Raw genomic sequence first — 21,026 nt, 5'->3', positions numbered from 1 at the left:
GCAGCTGAAGGTATTTCTCTTGGCCCAGATGTTGGTAGCAGACAGGTATCAAACTGCCCTCCTGCATTCCTCCACAGGGGGCTGATAGGTGTGGGACCACTGAAACCTGAGCAAGTCAAGAACTGATCCATTCCCAAAGCAGGAAAGGAGATACAGTACAGAACCATCTAATTTTTCAACAGTCTGAATACAGACTCCCTGTTTTCTTGTAAAATCAGGATAACATCATTCTTCTGAGGGCTGCTAGCAGAACATGATTATTGCAAAACTAGGATGGGTCTCTGAGCAGCACTGCCAGGATGACACCTATAGTTAGGCAGCCTTCACAGTAATGAGTGAGGTGTTCATGCTCTATTGCACACGTTCTACTGTTATAGACAGAAACATTTGCAATACTGCCCAAGTCAGAGAAATCACAGACTGCTTCTTTTTTTTCTGCAAAAGTCATATAGAGGAGCCATAGAGAGGAGGAACTGCATATTCATTAACAATAAAGAGCAAGAGAAACCTGTAACACTTGTTCCTGCTCCATCATACTCCAAGAGATCCAGTCAAACCCTTCGTCCACCACCAATCAGTTTGTTTTCCTCTCACCTCCCTCCTCAACAACACAACACAACATTCCTTCCTCCCATGGATACTCGTCCCAACTGGGTCAAAGAAACCAGGGTTTTCCAGTGATTTCACTTGGCAGTAGAACTAAAATCCAGTGTGTGGTCTCTCCTAGAGGGGCAGAGGGAGGCTGTTGGCTGTGAGCACAGCACACAGGTGAGCCCCTGTGCCCTCCCCATGAGCAGCTGCCTCACAGGCAGCCTGCAGAGGCTGTGTCAGCCTGACACGGACAGGACACGCCGACTGCCTGTGTATGCCCAAGCACACAGGACCTTTGGATGCTGCAGGCTGCACTCCAGCTCAGTCTGGGGTTATGCTTACCAATTTACTTTCTCTCTGTGAGGTGAATCTGGTCTTGCTGACAAGAGTGGAAACTGCCATTAGCAGGCAATACAGACAGATGCTCTTTTTCCTCCACAGGCTTGTTATTTCCCCAGAGTTTAGTGAGAACATAAGTGGCTCACATGCTAGCTGTGCTCAAAACAGCCACCTCAAACACTCCTGCCCCTGCACAGAGCTTTGTGTGGATGCTCTCTGAATCAATCCAACCAGGGCACAGATGGGCTCACATCACTTTACCTTGTACTCCCCTCTATGCCTGACTGCCTACCCCTCAGTCACACTCTGAGGAAAGCAATGTTTACATTCCACCCCTACAAAAGTCTTTCATAGGAATTACAGTTTGCTTCAATAGTGAAAACATTACCAAGCTTCCTATTCTGTTTGCATAACAGCTTACTCCACAAAGGAAGAAGCAGAGTTTGAAAAACAAAACAGAAATGAGGCACCCACATCTTTTAAATGTTAGAGAGCTGGTTTTTTTTACATCTGGATCTCCACTGACTGTCCTATGAACTAATACAGGAGTCAACTGGGAATGACAGGACAGGCTTTAACATGCAGGGTACTGGACTGTTCGATTCTCCTGTTCCACAACGATTTGCACAGTGGAAACCAGAGTGAATGATAGTTACTTACAGAGATGATATGTCCTTTCAAGCCATGTGCTGAGTCTGCACACTCAATAACAGCACTTAGCTGTGGATAGCCCACCCCTGTCTTAATCCGAGTGGTACACACAGAACCTAGAGAAGAGAATGAGAGGAATAAACATAGTTCATCAGGATGACAGAAATGATACAGAAAAAATGTGTTTCTATCAGCATTACTGTTCTCCCAAGAAGTCTCTATTGCCAATGCTGGGTTCTCACAGATAAAAGGAGCACATAGGAACTTGAGTTCCGAAATGCTCTCACGCCACTTCATGGGAGCTGTGGCTGAGGAGACTCATGTCCCCTCTTTCTTCTCCAGTGCCAGTCACAATTTAGTTCCTATCAGTAATACTTCTCAGTGAGGGAATTATTGCATTACAAGAAAGCAAATCTGACTATCTGACTGAGGTGCCTGAAGGGAAGGGGCAAAAGGACCAGAATCACAACCTGTGAGACTCAGCAGTAGCATTTATTACCCGACTATTTCTTCTAATAAATATTTCTATCTCTTTTCTGCATTTTTAAAAAAGCAATTCTATGGTAAAATCTGTGATTTTTTGGTAACAATTTTCCCATCTTTTGTTTAATACTGAAGGCAGGAATATTTGGCAGATGACAATTTTGGGGAATATTAAAAAATCAGCATATAGAATTTAAAAAGTGAGATAAGTAATCATCTGAAAGCTGAACAGTACAACAAGAAGGGAAATATAGGAACTATATCTACTCATTGAACTATATTATTTATACCCATACATTGTGCATGCATGTACATATAGATAAAAATAAAGGTATGTATCTATCTATATATATCTATCTATGGATAATATATTTTACATATGTATATATAAACCAATTTACTTACAGTTCAACATAGCAACATGGATCTTTTGGAATACCTTCTCTATTTTGTTCCCTCAAATTAAGAGTCAAAAGGAGGCCTACTTTTTGCCAGTCTAGGTTCTCTAATTTAGGATACAGACCTAAAAGGTCTGCACGATAACGAGAATTTCAAAACAGATTCTAAACCAAAATGCAGAGAAAAATGAATCCCTTCACTCAGCTGATATCCAGGTATACTCAAGCTACCAGTAAAGCAAAAGTTACCAAAGAACTGGCAAAGTGAAAACACTGAGAAGAATTCTTGCAAAATAGTAAGAAAGTTAGCTTTAATTAAATAGGGAAAAAATATAATTTCCACAGGGCTTGTACTGCATACTGTATGTAATGTTTTATAATAACATGATAGATCATTATCTGGAAAAGAGCTTCAAGACCTGAGGGAGAAACATTCATTACTTGTGGGTTTGCATGGTCCACTTGTACAGATCTGTTCAGGAAGATCTCCAGGGAGGACTATACAGCATTTACCCATATTTCCATGTTTGAGGCTACAAACTATAATTATTCTTCTTTTAAATCTGAATTTGCCCGTGACTATTACACCATGAAATCGCTGTTGTTGGTTCTTCATGTATTTTGCAATATTTATTGTTTGATATCTTCCTGGGAACAACTGCAATGTTTATTACATCATTTTCTCTGCTCCAGTTATCCATTCATGGACCATAACTATCTGGCATTGCAGAGTAAACAATCTGCCTGCACTGCACTGGATGATCACAGCTCTACTGTCAGTGGCATTTGTGTTAGCCACTTTAAAATCTAGCCCACATATGGTGACTCCAGCTGCAGTCTAAGAAGAAAATAGCGAAAGAAGGAACATGTGAAGGAAGGCACAAGGAAGGGAAAAAAAAAAAGAAAGACTATGGCAGTGTATGCCAGACAACATTAGGGAATGGAAGCTAGGGAAAACATTGTAAGAAGGTCAGGGTTCTCTTGTTTATCCATGGAAACATTAGAGTGATAGATAGCATGTAAGTACATTAATGTAAATTTTAGCTCCCAGGCAATAGTAACAGGTAGAGGCAAAATTATCCATATTTCACAATTAACACCATTTCATCTTTGAAGACATTGACAGGGATAACCTCAGCTTCACAGAACACAAATCATAAAGCTACTCAGAAACACATCTTTCCTTGATAGAGGTGGACACCTGGACACAGCATCCTTTGAGCTTTAGCTCGGATGACTCATCCTCTTTTCAGCAGGCTAGAAAAGTGCTCCCAGACACAACACATGTTATCAGTGATAATATCAGGAACTCAGGCAGCCCAGTGCTTCCAAAACCAACTATTTTCACTGACTGGAGGTGCAATATGCAACACTGTTCAGTATGAAACACTGGCACCCAGCATGTAAATTTCTTAAACACACTGTGTGCAAGTTCACTGGTACTTTATTGACCTGAGTGGGTCTTGGCATTCTAGCAGGCAAGGAAACAGCATTATATACTTGTTCCATCTGGACAACTCCTCTATCCTCTACCAACAGTACCAAATGCCACCTTTATTTGACTTACCTGGTCCAATACCCACTTTAATAATATCTGCTCCAGAAATAATAAGTTCTTCTACCATCTCTCCTGTCACCACATTGCCTGCCTAGAAAGAAAGAACAGTATCACAGGTACAGGAGATTTCAAGACTACTGCAGTAAAGACTAAAAATAATAATGTAAAGTTTGATCCAGAGCTTTTAGAAGTTGAACTATGCAGAGTATGGAAGAATATAGTTCACCGCACTGTTCCTTGGACATGCCACCAAGACTAAACCAGGTAAATTTTCGAGTCAAATGAATTTAACAAGTAGTCCAGTAAACCCTGATCCTTAGCATCCCATCAGATCTGCTTTGTCATCCTCACCCAGAGGCTCTCAACCACATCATCCCTAACCACAGGGGCTATTCTTCTCTCTTCTATACAGTGAACTCCTTCACCTCTCCTGCCCTACCTGTCTCTCCAGAACAGCCTAGAGACCTCCATGCCTTTTGCCTAACTCACTTTGCAGGAAGAAGTTCAGATCTTGTTTAAAAGGCTGAAAAATAAATTTTTCCTTTAGGATTCAGTATTTTGCCCACTGAAAGGAAGGTACCATTCTTCTAATTTTTGTGCATTGGTGCCAAAATTGGTACGTATATATAGACGATATAAATCTGAGCATTCACACCATATACATACATTTTTTTGTGGTGATGCCACTGGTTAAAAACAGGGGTTTGGTTCCCTCTGCATGACCTTTGCAGAGATATAGAGAGCATGCTGTTTAGGGTAACATCTTTGAAAGAAATTCTGAATTGGTTTGTGCTCTTTACCGTATTTTTTCTTACACTTCAATAGTCTTTTCCTCCTTTTGCCTACATCGTTATCTTTGCTGAAAGTGAAGATAGCTCTCTCAGCCTTTGTCTTGCTTCTTCTAGAAAACTTCTTCTATTGGCTCTCCACATACCCAATTAATTGCTTAATCTTTGTTTGCCTTATACCAGACTTCCTTGAAGTCATACCAGACAGATCTTTCTTGAACCTGAGGAATGAGAACTATCCACAGTGGTACAGGTGAGCTCTCACCAAGGCTTTGCACAAAGGCTTTTTGCCTTTTCTATGGAAATATCTTGCCTGACACAGAAGAATGCCTTTGCCTGTGTCACACTGGTGGCTCACAGTCACCTTGTGATCTACTCATGCCTCCAGGAACATTTACTTACTCCAAACTGTAGTAGAAACTTGCAGAACTTCCCCTGATACCGTGCTACCTATTCCTAGAGTAACGTTTTCCACATGTGGTTTATTGAGGTGGGGGCCCTCTTCTGCCAGAGCCTCGGCTGGGTATGTGGCCTGTAGTAACCATGAGATACAGATTTTTCTGGTTCATGGATGCTATGAATTCAAAGAATGCCAGTGTGATTAAATTACTGATACTTTTAATAGAAGAAACCACAAAACAACCTTTGAGCACACACTTGGTAATTGGCTTGCAAAACTGGTGCAGTAAGTGCAGAGAGCTGCCAGTCTATTTCTATTCATTTAAAGAAACATTTTGATGCAAGCTCAGTGTGACAAGACAGGCCCTTGCATGTGTTCCAACTGTGCATCTGATGGATCAGCAGTCAGAGTGAGGCTAGAGATTAATTCCCTTGCCAGGAGTATCCTCTGTCCATATGATTTTCAGGGAAAAGACAGTCTTCAAAGAGCAAGGATTTCAAATGACATTTGAATCCTATTCAAAGAAGATTTATGAGCTAAAACCTATGCTTTGAGTTACATTTGAAAACAAACTGTTAGCCAGTGCATTTTCAGACCACGCTTTCCTCTCTGTAAAGGGCTGCACAAAGCAAATGAATGCTGACACAGCACACACTGAACTGACTCACTACAGCTGTACTAACTGCATTCCCATACTCTGAGGGAACATTGTACAGGAATGCAATCCTATAAATTGCAGCCCACAATTTGAGAAGGATGTGAAGGTCTTTGAATGTGTCAGAAGAAGGTAGGAAAGCTGGTGATGTGACTGAAAGGCAAGTACTGTGGGGAGTAGCCACGGCACTGGGCTCATCTAGCTTGGAGAGAAGGTGGCCAAGGGGTGACCTTATTGTTCACTACAGCTTCCTGAGGAGGGCAGGTGGAGAGGGAGGTGCCGAGTTCTCCCTGGGATCCAGGGACAGGATGCATAAGAATGGCTCAAAGCTGTGCCCCTTAGGGAGGTTCAGACCTGACATGAATAATCAGTTCTTCAGTGAGAGGGTGGACAAACCCTGGAACAGGCTTCCTACAGAGGTGGCCAATGCCCCATGCCTTTGTGTTTAGTTTCCCAGGTCTTCCCTCACACCCCTCCTGTAAACTGGAATAACACTGTTATTCTGTCAATAGGAACCTCCCCACACTCCCAAGACCTTTGATAGGTGATGAGAGGGGGTCCTGCTCCAACATTTCCTAGCTCCTTCAGTACTCTTAGACAATTACAAACCAAGTTTGGTATCTCAGCTCTGTGGCTTGTCTCATGTCTACAGGACATTCCGAACCAGGAAAACTTCCTGTTTTCCACATAACCTGTTTTGCACTTGTACTAAGGACAGGCTATTCATTTCTAGAGATCTGAATTTGGATCTAGAGATGTTCAGAAATCTCTAGATTACATAATGATACTGCAGGCCTTAGCAAGTGTTTGTAGCAGCACTGATAGGGGCAGAGGAGGAGGCAAATTCTGAAGTCCTTACTTAGTACAGCTTTTATTCAAATGTAACTATTGCCGAAGTCAGCAGAAGGGTACCCAGGGAATACTGGGCAAGGCCTGTTCTCCACTTACTGATTTTTGACTCCTATTTCACCATTTATTTATTTTTACTGAATTTTGCTTCCTCCTTTTATTAGCTTGAAACAGTTGACAAGCCACCACCTGAAGCACTTATAAAAATAATGACATTATCAAGCAGCAATTTGTGGTCTATGATACAGGACCACTTAAATCTGCTCAAAAGAGCATGATATTGATTAAAAATAAAATAAAATAGAACAATCAGGAAATAAAGAGTATATAATAGGTACAGTGTTTCAGCTAAGTGCTGCTTCCTTTCTGCTCAGTGGTAATTTGTTATACTGAGTGCTGTACATTCCAAGATGGGGTGATGGAGAGTGTGCCATTTAGGACATCAAGGAAACAGTTTACCTCTGGAAGGCAGATGACCACCTGTGCTGTATGACACGTACCACAGTACAACCTGGTGAAACAGTGGAGCACATTAAAAAGATTCATAAATAGGAAGGAGTAGGTATTCAAGTCAGTAGTTGCATGAGATTTGGGATAAAATATGTATTTAACTTAAACAGTAGTGTCTTCTTATTAGCAGAGCATAGAGGGTTGTCAAACTGTCTCTTCAGAAATGTTAACCAGACGTTTACTGTTAAGTTACTGCTAGAAAATGTTGGAACTGCATATGTTGGTTCAAAATGCTCATCCTAGCAGGGAAAAGCACTTATGTCCCCAGCATACATTTTTTCCTGGAATGCATGTACACACATCACTGGTTTCTGTCCTTCTGAATCTGCAGATCCTTTACAAATTTTCAAGGAAGACATGGAACTCTACATAGCAGACTTCAACCTGCCAATGAGAGGCTTGCTTCTTTTAGGTACCTTTTGCAGACCCCAGAGAGCACCAAAAAAACCCACTATGAGAGAGGCACAGTTAACTGTATTTTAAGAGACCCCAGTATGACAGCTGAAGAGAAATCAGTTTACTCACATCCAGCTGAACTCTGCTTTACTGAACCAATGCTTGCCTTACCACTCATACCAGTATGACAGCTGAATTGAGGCAAAAGGGCTTTTGAAGTCTCCACTGGTATGGTAAAGCCAGAATACTTCAACTTAAATAAAAAAATCTGAAAAGATCAATATAGAAAGACTGAGACTACAGAAATTAAACCCTCTTAAAATTAGCTGAAAAGAATAGAACACAATTGGAACATGCACTGTGAAGTCACTACAGGCAATACACTTTGTCGTGTGTTTACACAAGTAGTCAGGGAACAAAGCAATTGGTGCAAGGATTGTGATGTCCATCACTCAGTATGGGGTCCCAAGTGAACACCAGCCCAGGTCATTCCAGCACCATCCAGGATGACTGAACTGTGGGTCAGTACTGAGGAAAATCCTGCCTCAGAAAAGTCAAAGGAGTTTCCCTACTGACTTTATTGAGATCAAGATTTTACCTAACAGGATTATAAAGACTACAGCTTCTCTGACAGAGATACAAAATTAGTGAACACATAGGGCAGTGCCTCTGAATTTCAGTCAGGCATTTGATACTGTGCCTCATGAAAGCCTGCTATAAATATCAACTCATACTGCCTAAGACAGGAACACTGCTGCACTGATTGAAAGCTGCTGGCAAATGGCAATGGATCTAGCTGGGGAGAAGTGTCTATGACAACAGTTCTCAAACTTTCTTCTTGTATCCTAGAGGAAAGCACAGTCTGTGCCTCCACATTATCAGGAAGACGGCCAAAGGACACTTCCCACCCACGGAAGTAAGGGGTGCTTAACCATGACATGGAGATGCCCTTTGCAAGGTTGAGCCACACTCAGTGGCTGCTTGCACTCAGAACTGTGCCTGACCTGAGGAAGGCTCAGCAGCATCCCTCTCTCCTATCCTGGGATCCTGCCTGGCCCCTGTTCTCAGATGCCAGCCCTGGTAGACATGCCACGACTGAATTTACCCTGGTGTGTGTTCCAGGGATGAACTGGGAGTACACTACATGGCTTTCTCTGACTGAATCCTGCCTCCATTCTGCCTCCAAGGCCCAGAAAAGGTCTGCTACTGACTCCAAGGAGGAGCAACAATTTCTGGCTCCTGCTGTTTCCCTCTGCTTCTGCTTTGCAATTCCGCTTGTCTCCTTCTCTGGCCCACATCTTGTGGGTGCTACTGTATCTCTAAGTGTGCTCCTGCCTCAGTCTTCTTCCTGCCACACTTCCTGCTTCCCTCAGGGTTGCTCTTCTACAACAAACAGAGGAATAGTATGAAAAGAAAAATTCAGGATAAAACTTGGCAAAGTTTGCAGGCAAAAATAACTTAGCTTGTAAATGGACTTTCAGGGTGATGGAATAACCCTAAAGTCTACAATTAAACTAATCAATAAGGACTATGCAACTTGCAATATAAAGGCTCTGATCCTCCACCATGAATGTTGACTAAAGGTTTTCTTTAGACTTGAGCAAGCAAGCATGATTGATGCAAATAATGCTGCACAATAGCAAAACACCTCAATGGGTGATCCTCCTCAGGATCTTCCTGGTTCTGGGAGGCACTTGTGAGACACTCAAAAGACTTAAATATTCCTTCTTCCCCCATTCCCAACCTGATGAGTTATTTAAGGCAAGTCATGTTGTACCTTTGGGCCCCTTTTTGTGTTCCCTACCCTTTGTGTTCCAGGGAGATCTTTGTAAATTAATACAAAACGCAGTAGAGAAAAATCCTTGTGTCAGAACCAGGCAGAAGAAAATAAGGTAATGTGATTATAAAAGTAAGTATTTAAAAAGACAGAAACATGGATTTGAAAGATTGTTACACAAGAGACATCCTTGGTCTGCAGGGGAGTATTGGCCACAGAGAGTACTACATTAACCACAGTTGCTTTGCACATCCCCTTTCAGCCTCAGAGCTGAACCCATTACATGGCCCCTGGGAACACACATTCCCTGAGATCCAGGGTTGGGTTACTGTTATGTATTGCACTGCAGCTGACTGTGGAATGAATAGTCATGCTGAGGAAAGCAAACAAGGTCCTGGAGATCACTTTCAGCTATGAGAAAATTTCTTTATTTTTATACCTCCTATTTAACTGCTAACCCTTTTGTTGGAAGGTCCCAACAGCAGAGAGCATACTGCAGGCATAGCACAGACACACCAAAGCAGTCAGAACAAACAGGTAGCAGCAGGACATGTCTTCCAGATTACCATTAAAAGGAGCCTAGACCAGCTCCTGCATTTCAGCCAGGAACAGCTTCAAAAGGCCACTTTGGCACAGAACATGAATTAATTTGGAAGGAGGGTAGAGGTGGGTGTCTAGTTGAATCAGAGACCTTCAGGGACTGAACAGGTTCTGGAGGCTTTGGAATACTGAAGGTTTTTGAACACCCCAAGTTTGTTAGCATGCTTTTAGGAGTGGAAATTATTGCTGTGCAGAGATTAAAAACATAAGCCATATTAAGCCATGTTCAGATAAAGGAGCTACAATCAGAGAAGGCAACTGAAGAGGTCAGGGCTGTAAATGTGCTCAAGCAGTTGGTGCTGTCAGGACAATGAGACCTGAAGTAACAATAACTTCAGCCACAAAAGCAGAGATACTAGGAAGGCAGCTGAACAGATGTGGAAGGTGGATGAGACTGGCCTAAGCACCCTGGACTAAAATCTGGTCTTGATATCTTGACTTTGACATTGACCTTCTCCGCCTTCTGGGGAATTCATCTTGGTTGAGTTCCCTCCTCAGTCAGCAAAGTCAGCAATCAGTGGGGGGGTGGAGGAGGACATGACACACAATTTTCTTACCACTCCTGACAGAGATAATCTTTGGCTTTAACTATGTGCTTTAAGTTCCCTCCCACAACTCTTCAAAGACAAAGGCACTGGAGCAATCATGTCACTAGGGACAACAATTCAGATCCAAAGCAAGGAAATGGCTTCTTCCCTCACTGCAGTGAACATGAAGCAGAAAGCTCAGAAGGCCCACATTTATAATTTCATAGTTCCAAGATCTCTCTCTCCAAAGCCATGGGAAATATGATCATACCAAAATGACTCCCTCCTGACAGCTGTTGAAGAATGTCTATTCATCAACCTATGATAACCCAGAATCCAACAAGCATTCCAGCTCACTTCAGTTTTCCGTTATTCCAAAGCAAAAACACTGTCTTCCTCTGACATGGGAGAAAGGAATGCATCCTCTTCTGAGCTGCTTGAACATATTATTCTCAATTGAACCAAGGGAGAATGTGCATTTAGGAACATTCTTACTTCAGATTTGCTTTACATGCATGAAGCTCTATCTGTGGCATGGGAAAGCAGGCAAGTGATGCCTAAACACACAATTTTTTGCTGCACTGGCTTGAAGAAAGGCTGGTAACCTCATTACTGATCTGCTGCTTGTTTGAGGATTTCTGCTATTCTCACGGAAACAATTCAGACCCATTTCTTCAAGAACCCTGGTAAAGCAGCAGTAGTGCTCTTCTGCTAAGAGTTCCATGTCCATGTAAACACCTTATTTTTGGTGCAAAAGGGCTCAAGGAAGCATGAATTAGCACTCTGAGATGGGATAGTAACATCACAGAAAGCACCATGAAAAGCCCCAGCACTGACCATTTTGCTCCCTCATAATGCTGTTCACAACTGCCCAACATCCCTCTCATTCTTATCATGGGCAAGGATCAGTCTGCATTGATCTGTCTTCATAGTGATCTAACAATCATTGGCCCCAGCTGGCTGGAAATGTTGGTACATTCCCACAGCAAACCTCTGCTTGGAATCACCAAAATTAACCTATACACTTAATGATCAGAGATCTCATCTAGTGTGGGAAGGAGGACATGAGTAGGAAAAGAACTGGATCCACCCAGTCCTCCATGCCAACTTATTCAGACAGCTGTATCAGATCACATACTAAACATTCCCACAGAAATCATTAGCAATGGATGGACAATACCAAACTGTTATTAAACACCCTTCCTTGGTTCCCTTCCTCTTCTAGCTTCTGATTCCTACCAGTCAAACTCTGGGTCCTGTTCCTGGACAGAATTAACACACACACACACACACACACACATTCCTCCACCCTTTCTACACACTTACCATAATGGTGTGATGTGGGAACAGGGAACGGACGGACTTTACAAACTCCACGAAATACTCTGAATAGCCATTTGCCACATCCAGGCAGATGTATTTGATAGCTGGAATGGCCTCTAGAATACTTGTTAACTTTTTCAAGTCTTCTTGTCCACTACCTGAGCTTGCTGCTACATGCTAAAAATCCAGAGAGAACAAAACAGAGTAGTAGGTTGCAAAAACTGAAATAAACACACACGATTTGTTTGTCTTTTCCTGCATAATCTTGGCAGGACTTGTGCTGGTAACTAGTGAAAAATCACACTATGTAATATGAAATAAATACCTTCCTGGGAAAATCAGTGGGCTATTTCTGTCTAGTTTAAATTATATAAAAGAGAGGGAAATTAGCTTTCTAGCATTCATTCACAAGTGGATTGTCACAGGCATATATAATCATCTGAGATCAATCAAGTTCAGACATTCTCATATTAACATGAACACAAGATGAAGCCCTAACTTGGTGTATTTCCAGGAACTTAGGTAAAATTTGGGGCACTGTCAGAAAGTAAAATCTAGGTCTTTTAAGTTCACCAAGCACTCCCGTGATGTACAGAATCACAGAATAATTTTGATGGAAAAGGTCCTCTGGAGATTTTGTCGTCTAATCCCCTTTCTCAAGCAAGGTCAGCTACCATTGATAACAAGTAGTTTGCTTCTTCCTTTGCTTTCCAATGAGTTCTTTCCAAAAGAAAAATAGTTTCCACAGCTGTTGGCCTACAAAACCTCTGCAGAAATCCAAGGTCACTGTGCAAGTCAGTATTTAATCACTACAGGAATAGGAGATCCTATTCCAGTCATTATGTACCACAAGTAAGTTAAGTTTGGAAGTGTTGAGACACAGGATATTCCTGGGACCACCTTCTACCCTATGGTGGCATATAAGTAATCCTGACTGCCCAAAGTGCTGGGCTCACTTTCAGACAACCCTGTAATCAATAGCCTTTATAATATAATTCTGAAATGTGCCACAGGTAAAGATACAACACAGCAATGTTGTATTCTTTTCTATACAGAGAAAGATCAAAAACTCCACTGAACTTTGAGCATGTAGGGGAGATGGCCAGGCACCCTTACAGTGCCTCTGCTGGTACAGGGGCCTGCCAGAAGAAAAGAAGAAGACACAGAAGACTGCAGAACTGCACTCTGTGCCTTGACACGACATATGCCACGACTTCCCTGTCCTAATTTGAACACAGGGGATGATATCCTTCGCAGTCAAGGCAGAAATGATTACATCTTCAAGCTTTCATTTATTTTTATATGCATACGCATGTAGAGGTGTATGTGTGCATGCATGCACATTTCTGAATGTGAGAAAGTCACAAATTAAGTCAATGTTTAAATTTATTGAATATAATGGCTCAGGCTAGGACCCTGTGAACAAATGGGATAGGACAGCCAGGAAGAGCACAAAGTGAGCTCTGGTGCAAGAAGGTAAGTGGAGGACACACAAGCTCTGACAACTTTCAATGCTCATCCCTGCCTGGGCCCAGCACCTAGGCCCCTCCAGCCTGTAGACTCCAGATCCACTTGCACACCTGATGGCAAAGACTTTGCCTGGCACAAGGGTGTGCAGGGCCAGCTGTGGTTGGGTTATTTGAAATTATTCACATCAGTGAACTACCACAGCTCACAACAGCAACAGAAGCACAGCACTCATGCCTATTCCTAAGTATTTGCTCCTTCAGGATACTTCTCTGTTTCCATTCCAGGCATATACAAACTTTGCTTTTTAGCATCTTCATATAAGCACTTTCATAATGGACTCACATAGCCCTTCTTTTAAATCAGGACAAGCCACTTCCCTTGATGAATTTAAGAACAGCAAATATCTTCATTCCTCAAAACCTCACTTGACAACAGCATTCCCTAGAGACTCCAGTGTATGTGAGTTCAGAACAAAGCAATAAACCATAATAATTTACAGTAGAAAAATGTACCTCAAGGCATTCTGGGTGATTGGCAGCAAACAGTTTCCATTCTTCCAGAGAATAATGCTTGTGAATTGCAGTGAACATTGCATGCTAGCAAAAAAACAAGAGAACTGATATTAATGTCTCAGTTAGTAATTTTTCCCTCAGCTGCAAAATAAGGCATTAGAAAATCCCCTTTTAAGTATAGGCTCATCCTGCTTGGAAGAAACAGTAACAGAGAATAACAGACCAGGCAACTACAAACAGCTCTTCAAAAGCAATTTGGCATGCTTAGCCAACCTTTCAGGACCAGGTTCATGATATGTTTCATTAAGTAACTGTCAGTATTTTGAATGTGACAGAGGCTCATTAACTTAGAAAGTGCTGCAGTTCTATAACCCACACTTTCAAAACTTGTCAGCTAATTATTTTTTTTCTGGCACGAAGCACAAAGGGACCTCAAAAACAAGCTCTGGAAGCTCCACCTGAAGCTGAGCTACACCCAAAATGGAAGCTTCCCAGTATGGAAGCATCTCCACAGAAATTTCCTTACATCAGGAGCCCTGTTTGTGGTGACTGTGCTGTTGTAAAAGTACACCTGCTTTTTTTTATTCTGGAGTTTTAAACTCGCATTCCCCTATTCTCAACAAATTTAGCTAAAAAATCAACAAAGGCTGCTCACTGTCCCCCAGCAGCTTCCCAACTGTTGCAGAAATGAGAGTTGAGACTTACTTTTGCCATAACCACAGCCATTTCAAATGTCCCCACAGTGTCCATATTTGCCACTATAATGGGAATTCCTGTGTATGTCTGCTTGGAGTTACGGAAGGTGAAGGTGCGTGTGAGGTCAACCTGCAATGAACAGACATGCATTTTTTTATGTAACTGATTGTAATCTTACACGAGTTTTGCCACAGATTTCAGATACAGCACGTTTAGACACAGCTTCTCCATTTTCCTCACATTTCCTGCTCCTTTTGTTCCACTATTACATAATTTTTTTATTTTTATTTTTTTACAATTCTGCCTTCCAAACAAGAAAAAAAATTAAAACAATGTTTTCTGCATTAAATAGAGCTCTTACTTAAGAAAAACAATCAAAATAAAATTAAAAAACGAAAAGGAAAAAGGCAGAAGGGCTTGGAAAGAAAGGACAATGAGAATTGGGTTATTGTATACAGAAATAATCTCAGACGTTTGTATGGCTGCCTGAGAAACCTAAGTTGAAGTCCTAACTCCAAAGAAGTCAGAATTACAACTCCCATTGTCTCCAGGGCATAGAGGACTTTGAGCCAGTCTTGAAGGTAAATGACCATACAATAAAGTATGCTTTTTTGGTCACAGTTACCAACACTCTTGCCATACAATATGAACAATCATACCTTGCCTTGCTAAACCAAGCTGCTAGTTTCTAAGTTAATGTCTTAAAACTATATCCACCCTCACCTTCAAAGACATTTCTTCTTCAGCACCTTCAAATGATCACAGTAACATCAGGCTTTTTTTTTCCTTACATCTGCAAGGGGTATTATCAAATTAGATCAGTTCCCACTGACCTACCTAAGACCTTCATACCTATGGGAAAATGCTCAAAAGGCAAAAAAGAAAAAAAAAGTACAACTCTAAGATATTAGTTTAGTCTCTAGTGAAAATGAAGGCTCTTTCAGTTTTCACTAATCCTCCCTGCAACTTTAACCCAAAAACATTTGCAGACCTGAACTAAACGGAAATCTATCATGAGATAGAAACCAACAGAAAAAATACAGGATTTTTTACTATTCAATTAAAACACATTTTGAGCACTTCCAAATTGCAGGCTAGATTCTGATTAATATTGTGAGGGATTTATTACTGATTTGTATAAGAGAAAGAACTTGGTGCCTTAGTGATAAACTCTGAATCAGGTTCTCCTACAAGCTTGTAAGGGAAGGGTCACTTTAGTGAACAAGCTAAGATGTATCTTAATGGAGACTCTACTTTCTCACATTTACTATCAGAGATCTAATTCTCCAGCCATCATGGATGACAAAACATTCTTTAGCTGCAGCTAACAATAGAAAATAGTATGAAGAAGATGGATGTGAAACAAGAATGAAAATTTAGTTTACTTTACTCCCTCTTAACACAATGTATTAACTAAAACCAAGGGCAGGGGAACCCAAAAGTACCCCACAACTAATTCCACACAGATGCCAGCACCAGAACGACTCCCCTGCAGTTTTACAAAGGAAAAACATCTCTTTCAAAGGAACATCAGAAAGGAGAAGAGTTACATTTCAGAAAAGACACCAAAATACCGCTAAATAGACACAGGACAAAGCAAGAACTTGCCTTGTAATTTTTTAGTCCTTCACACCTTGAAGCCTCTCCAATATCCCATAGCAATAAGACAAATACGTTGCATAAAAACCACAACCTTTGCCTGGTAAATACATTCAGTGCTTTTTCTTGTTTTATGAGTGTCAAACAACAGCTACTACTCAGGTTCACTTTTTTCCATTCCGCTCCTCACTTCATGGACTTTTAGTATATCCTCCACAGCTGCTTCTTCTCCATACTGAATTATCCTGGTATGTTTAGGTTTTTCCTCATGTGCAAATCAGTCAACACTATTGATCATGGTGGCTGCCATTCTCTCTACCTATTTTAGCAAACTGTGCTGCTCTTGTGGACTTAATTAAATTTAAAAAATTTAAATTAACAATTTCCTACAAGAAACTTGTCTGTTGAACTTGCCATGGACACAGGGCATGAGCAAGCCCAGCCAATGCAAGAACAGGTTATGTGAGTACCAAGACCCCACAGACAGACAATGCTGCTCCCACTCCCACCCTTGCTCTGACCAATTTCAATAGCATTCGAATTCAAGCATCATATTTTCTGGTATCTTTTCAAAAAGGGAAAGCAACCATGGTAAATGAAGACAGTGCAAGGACTCAGAAACAAGTACCAACATAGCAAACCTACAGGAAGATCTGCAAATATCCCAAACTGTCTCTCTAGGAAGCTGACTGAACTCTAGTCACTGCATAAAAAGCTATCCTTGCGCAAAACGAGGCATTCACACCAGAGAAGCAGACGCTTCCTGATATAAGCTTCAAAGCAGCAGCTTGCTGGGTAGCAGGCACTGTAGTATGCTGCCTCTGTTCCTCTGCCAGAACTATTTATTTATATTCTTGTTTTGAAGCAGACTGGGGCTGTCCATTTCAGATCTGGCTCTCGCAGACTCTGTTTATCCCTGTTGCCACAGCCTCAGTGATGGTGTCCAATTTCTTAACCTTCATCGGTTTTCACTGACCCCCTCGTGACACGCACTTTTTCTCATCTGCAATGTTTTAACAGTTCATCAGAGTCACTCGTTACAACCCTGCCATATCAGCTCATGTTCCTCCTATCGTTTTCCCTTCCCAGCAGCCCTTCTTTCCACAGCCTGCACCCTGCTAAATATACAAAACACTGCACTTGAAGGAGCCATGTGCCTGCCACTCACTCGGTGGAGCACAGCTCCACCTGTTTGCCAGGCTGGCACAGTGAATTTTAAGGAGGGATCCATAGGTCCCCAAGCAAATGGCTCCGAAGTGCCCAGAGACTTTATGTGCAGTAATTGCACACGATGAGGAGTTACTCGGCTGGGACACTGTAGATCATAAATTAAAAATTACTTGCCAGGGATACACTTTCTGCTGAGAAGGCCTCTCAACACCTTATGATGGCAAAGAGGTTTTGCTTAGCTGCTGCCCTCAAAATCCCTGGCCAGAGGCCTATAGTAAACACAGCCTGCCTGTTTCACTTTCCCTTTCTACCTCAGTCTCTCTCTCTTACACCTCCATGTCCCCTGGAGAAAATCTTAATCCTCTTTTCATCCCCCAACACAACATAATTCCTTCTTTAGTCAAACTAAATCCTTTGTTAACCTTCGGGTTGTGTGGGGTAAACGAGAAGGCACCTTCGATCCTGAGGCAGCCATGTTTTTTTGTGGATGCAATCGATCCTTATGGGATTGATTTCCCTGGGTCTTTCCCGATCCCTGATGAGACAGAACCACAGAACTATTCCGGCTAACAGTGGCCAGAAGCACACAGAGCCCCAGGGGACACCAGGGCTCTACACACGCCGGTCACACGGGGGTGAAACCCAAGAGAGGGTGAAATGCACCCATTGCCCCAGGTTTGACGTGACTGCCCTCAGTACCCCCTATGACAGGGCACCCTGCGCACTAAGAAGCGCTCCCCAGCGTCTTCGCGGGTTTTTATTAATTTATTTTTTTGAGAGCACATCAGTTCCTCGGTACCAGCACCGCCCACAGCCCCCGAGGCTGAGGGCAATGCTGCCTGTCAGGCGTCATCACCGGCTTCCGCCGGCCCAAGCTGCGGGGCGGGTAACCGGACACCCCCGTCCCGCAGCGCTGCTGGTTCGCCGCCACCGCCCCCTTCGACACTGGAGGTCAGGCCCCGCTCAGCGCCGCAGAGGCACCTGTTAGGAGCAAGCAATTCCCCACTGCCCCCTTGTATTTCAGCTTGAGGAGCGAGGGAGGCCAGCGCGGCACCGGCCACCCCCGGCTCCCCTGGGGCCGTGGGGGGGGGGACATGCCGCGGACTTCGCAAACCCGGCCCCGTCCTCCCCTCCCGGGAGCAGCGGCATCCCCCCGCCACGCAAAGGGCGTCTCGATCGGGGAGGGCATTGCTGCGCTAGACCGGGGAATAAAAATAAAGCGGGGGGAAAGGCGGGTTAAGGAAGTTAAGCGTTGAGAAGGGGGAGGAAAAGCATGCTAGGTTTGGATGCCCCCACCTCTGCTCTGCTTTTGAGGCTGCTCCTTTTAGGTCTGACCAGGACATCTTTAAAGTCCAGTTTGAGGTCTGCGTCTACCCGGGGCATCTCGCTGGGCTGCTGGGGCCGGGATTGTTCTGGCAGCAGAGGCGGCGGCAGTGGCGGCCCTGCTGAGCTGACTGCACCGCCCCGCCTGCAGAGCCGAGCCGAGCCGCGCTGGCCAAAGCCCGCCGGCCGCGCACCGAGCGTATTTATAGGGCGCGGGCACCGGGCCCCATCGCTTTATTAGGCGAGGGCTGTTTTTAGCCGAGCCTCTGCCCCGGCCCCCGCCGCGGCCACCCCCGCCTCTCCGCCCGGCTGTGTGCGGTGGGGGCAGACGGGGACGCGTCGCCTGTCCGCAACCGCCCCGTGCGGGGCGAGGCGCCGGCGGCACCGCGGCGGCTTTAAGGGCAAAGCAAGGGCAGAGGAAATGGCGCCTCCATGTGACCGAGCGGGCCCGCCGCCTCGGGTACCGGGTGCGGGAGCCCGGCCGTGCCGGGCGGCCGCTGCGGGACTGAACGGACATTTTGGCCTGCCTCCCTCTACCTTCCACCGCCCCGAGAGGGGGTTTGTGGCGTTCCCCAACGCTGTTAGGGCTGCTGCAGCACGGCCCAAAATGCTGTCCCTCCAGCCAAATAAAAAAGACACCATTTGGTATAGCTGGGCTGTCGTGGGAATCCCACTTGCCGGAGTGCTCCGCTCCGAGCCCAAACCCGGCCCCGTCCGGCCCGGCATCCGGTACTGCTAAGGCAGAGCTGGGCTGCCCATGGCACTGCAGAGCGCAGCACAGAGCCAGAGTGTGGGTTTGGCGTTACAGACGTTGAGAAATGTGCAGCTGGTTGGTCATAGGAGAGTGGTCAGAGCACCAGCCACCTGCAGCTGCCTCAGGAATTTCCTGCTTCACTGCACTTAGAGAAGCAACAGGGAGTTTTTGTGTTTGGTTGGGGTTTTTTTAGTGGTGTTTGGTTTTTTGGGAGGTGGCTTGTTTGTTTTTTTGGGTTTTGTTTTTTCGCCCCAGCATACAGGAGCCTGATTTGTGCCTATTTCCTCCAATTTCAACAGTGCTAGCCATAGTTTAACACACAAGTCAAAAACCACTCAGAGCAGCAGGACTGCACAAGCTGAGTCCATCTACATCTGCTGCCGGAGGGATCAATGCAGGGTAACCAGATACCACATGAGATGACTTCCACAGGAGTCTTAAGCGTTAAAGTCTATTTAATTATGAAGTCAGTGGGCTGTAAGATTTGGACTTTGGAAGACACATGAGCAAGCATTTTTAGTGACTGGCAACGGAAGCCTGGGACACTTACTCAGACACATTGCAGGAGGAGGTAGCACTCTCTCCTTTATCTGAAAGTTGCATACTTCTGGTCAACACCCTGCCTCACACAGAGCTCTTTTACATCTCTTTGCCTGAGTGTCCCAGAAGATCCAGTATGACCAAGCATGAGCCCGGGGCTTTACACAGAAGGCAGAGTATTTGAGCGTTTGCAGTTTTGATTGTCCAGGTGGAGAGGCCTTGAATCTGGGATTTTGGAACTCCAGATGATGTTCCAGGAGAGCCTCGCTGTTGTGGATTTTTTCCCATGGAGATATTCAGGAAAATGACTCTATAATTTGTTTGATCTGCATAACAGAGATCATTCATTTGGTGTTTTCTCCACAATATAAAGGAACTACTAAAACATATTTTTCAGAGAGACATATGTGCCACTATTTACTGTTAAGTAATAAGAGTACTGATGAGAATGGGTCCTGTGGAAGTGGCATGTCTGTAGCAGAGGACTGAGAATGGAAAAAAACAAATGCAATCTGTCCGTGCCTGGCACCAGGTCGTCCATTTGCCCTCATGGCAGGCATGTGATGCTGAGAAGAAAGAAAGAAGCCACTGCATTGCACTGTGAATTCAAAAGGTCAGCACTGTTTTGAAGAGTAGGAGATAGGGGCTAGCAGTGGTATGTGTAAGCCACAGAAAATGCATATCTGATGCTGTTTACAATTTCTAGTACTTTAGTCTCCACTCACAGTACTCACAGTGCTGTTTTCCTGCAGATCACAGTATCTGCTAATATTCATTAATTCCCCATGTACACATACCAACAGACTAGTCAGGTGTCTCAGATTGGCTTGAGAGTTCTTTAAAGTTTACAAAGTTTGAAATTCCCTAGTTTCTTACTTCAATATATATTTTCTGTAAACAAAATTATGTTTTCTTGTTGAACCACCTCTGGTTTTTTCATTGTCCTTTCTGAAGTATGGACACTAGAGGGGACCTGATCAATAATCACATAAATATCATAGCCAGAAATGAAGATCACCTCTTTTTTATTCCTCTTTATATTACTGCCATACACCTGCGATAAGTGATCCCATATTATCTCTTTCTGCTATGGAAAAAAAAGCTGTTCATCCAGGCT

General features: G+C 43.6%; 1 protein-coding gene across 1 annotated transcript in view; it reads right to left on the bottom strand.

Moving 5' to 3' along the window:
* The window catches only part of GMPR (guanosine monophosphate reductase), a 41,880-nt gene extending 22,861 nt beyond the window's left edge, over nt 1-19,019 (bottom strand). Inside the window, exons 1-6 of the mRNA XM_054654943.2 lie at nt 18,589-19,019; nt 14,533-14,652; nt 13,828-13,911; nt 11,849-12,022; nt 4,030-4,111; nt 1,591-1,697 (exon numbers count right to left, since the gene is read on the bottom strand). Of these exons, the coding sequence (XP_054510918.1) occupies nt 1,591-1,697; nt 4,030-4,111; nt 11,849-12,022; nt 13,828-13,911; nt 14,533-14,652; nt 18,589-18,675 (654 nt within the window). The 5' untranslated portion in view covers nt 18,676-19,019. The remainder of the gene's footprint in view (nt 1-1,590; nt 1,698-4,029; nt 4,112-11,848; nt 12,023-13,827; nt 13,912-14,532; nt 14,653-18,588) is intronic.
* Between the last annotated feature and the right edge of the window lie 2,007 nt (nt 19,020-21,026).

The sequence above is a fragment of the Agelaius phoeniceus genome, chromosome 1, assembly GCF_051311805.1.
Source record: "Agelaius phoeniceus isolate bAgePho1 chromosome 1, bAgePho1.hap1, whole genome shotgun sequence".
Lineage (NCBI taxonomy): Eukaryota > Metazoa > Chordata > Aves > Passeriformes > Icteridae > Agelaius > Agelaius phoeniceus.
The sequence above is the reverse complement of the archived record's forward strand: the minus strand, read 5'-3'. Positions and strand labels throughout refer to the sequence as shown.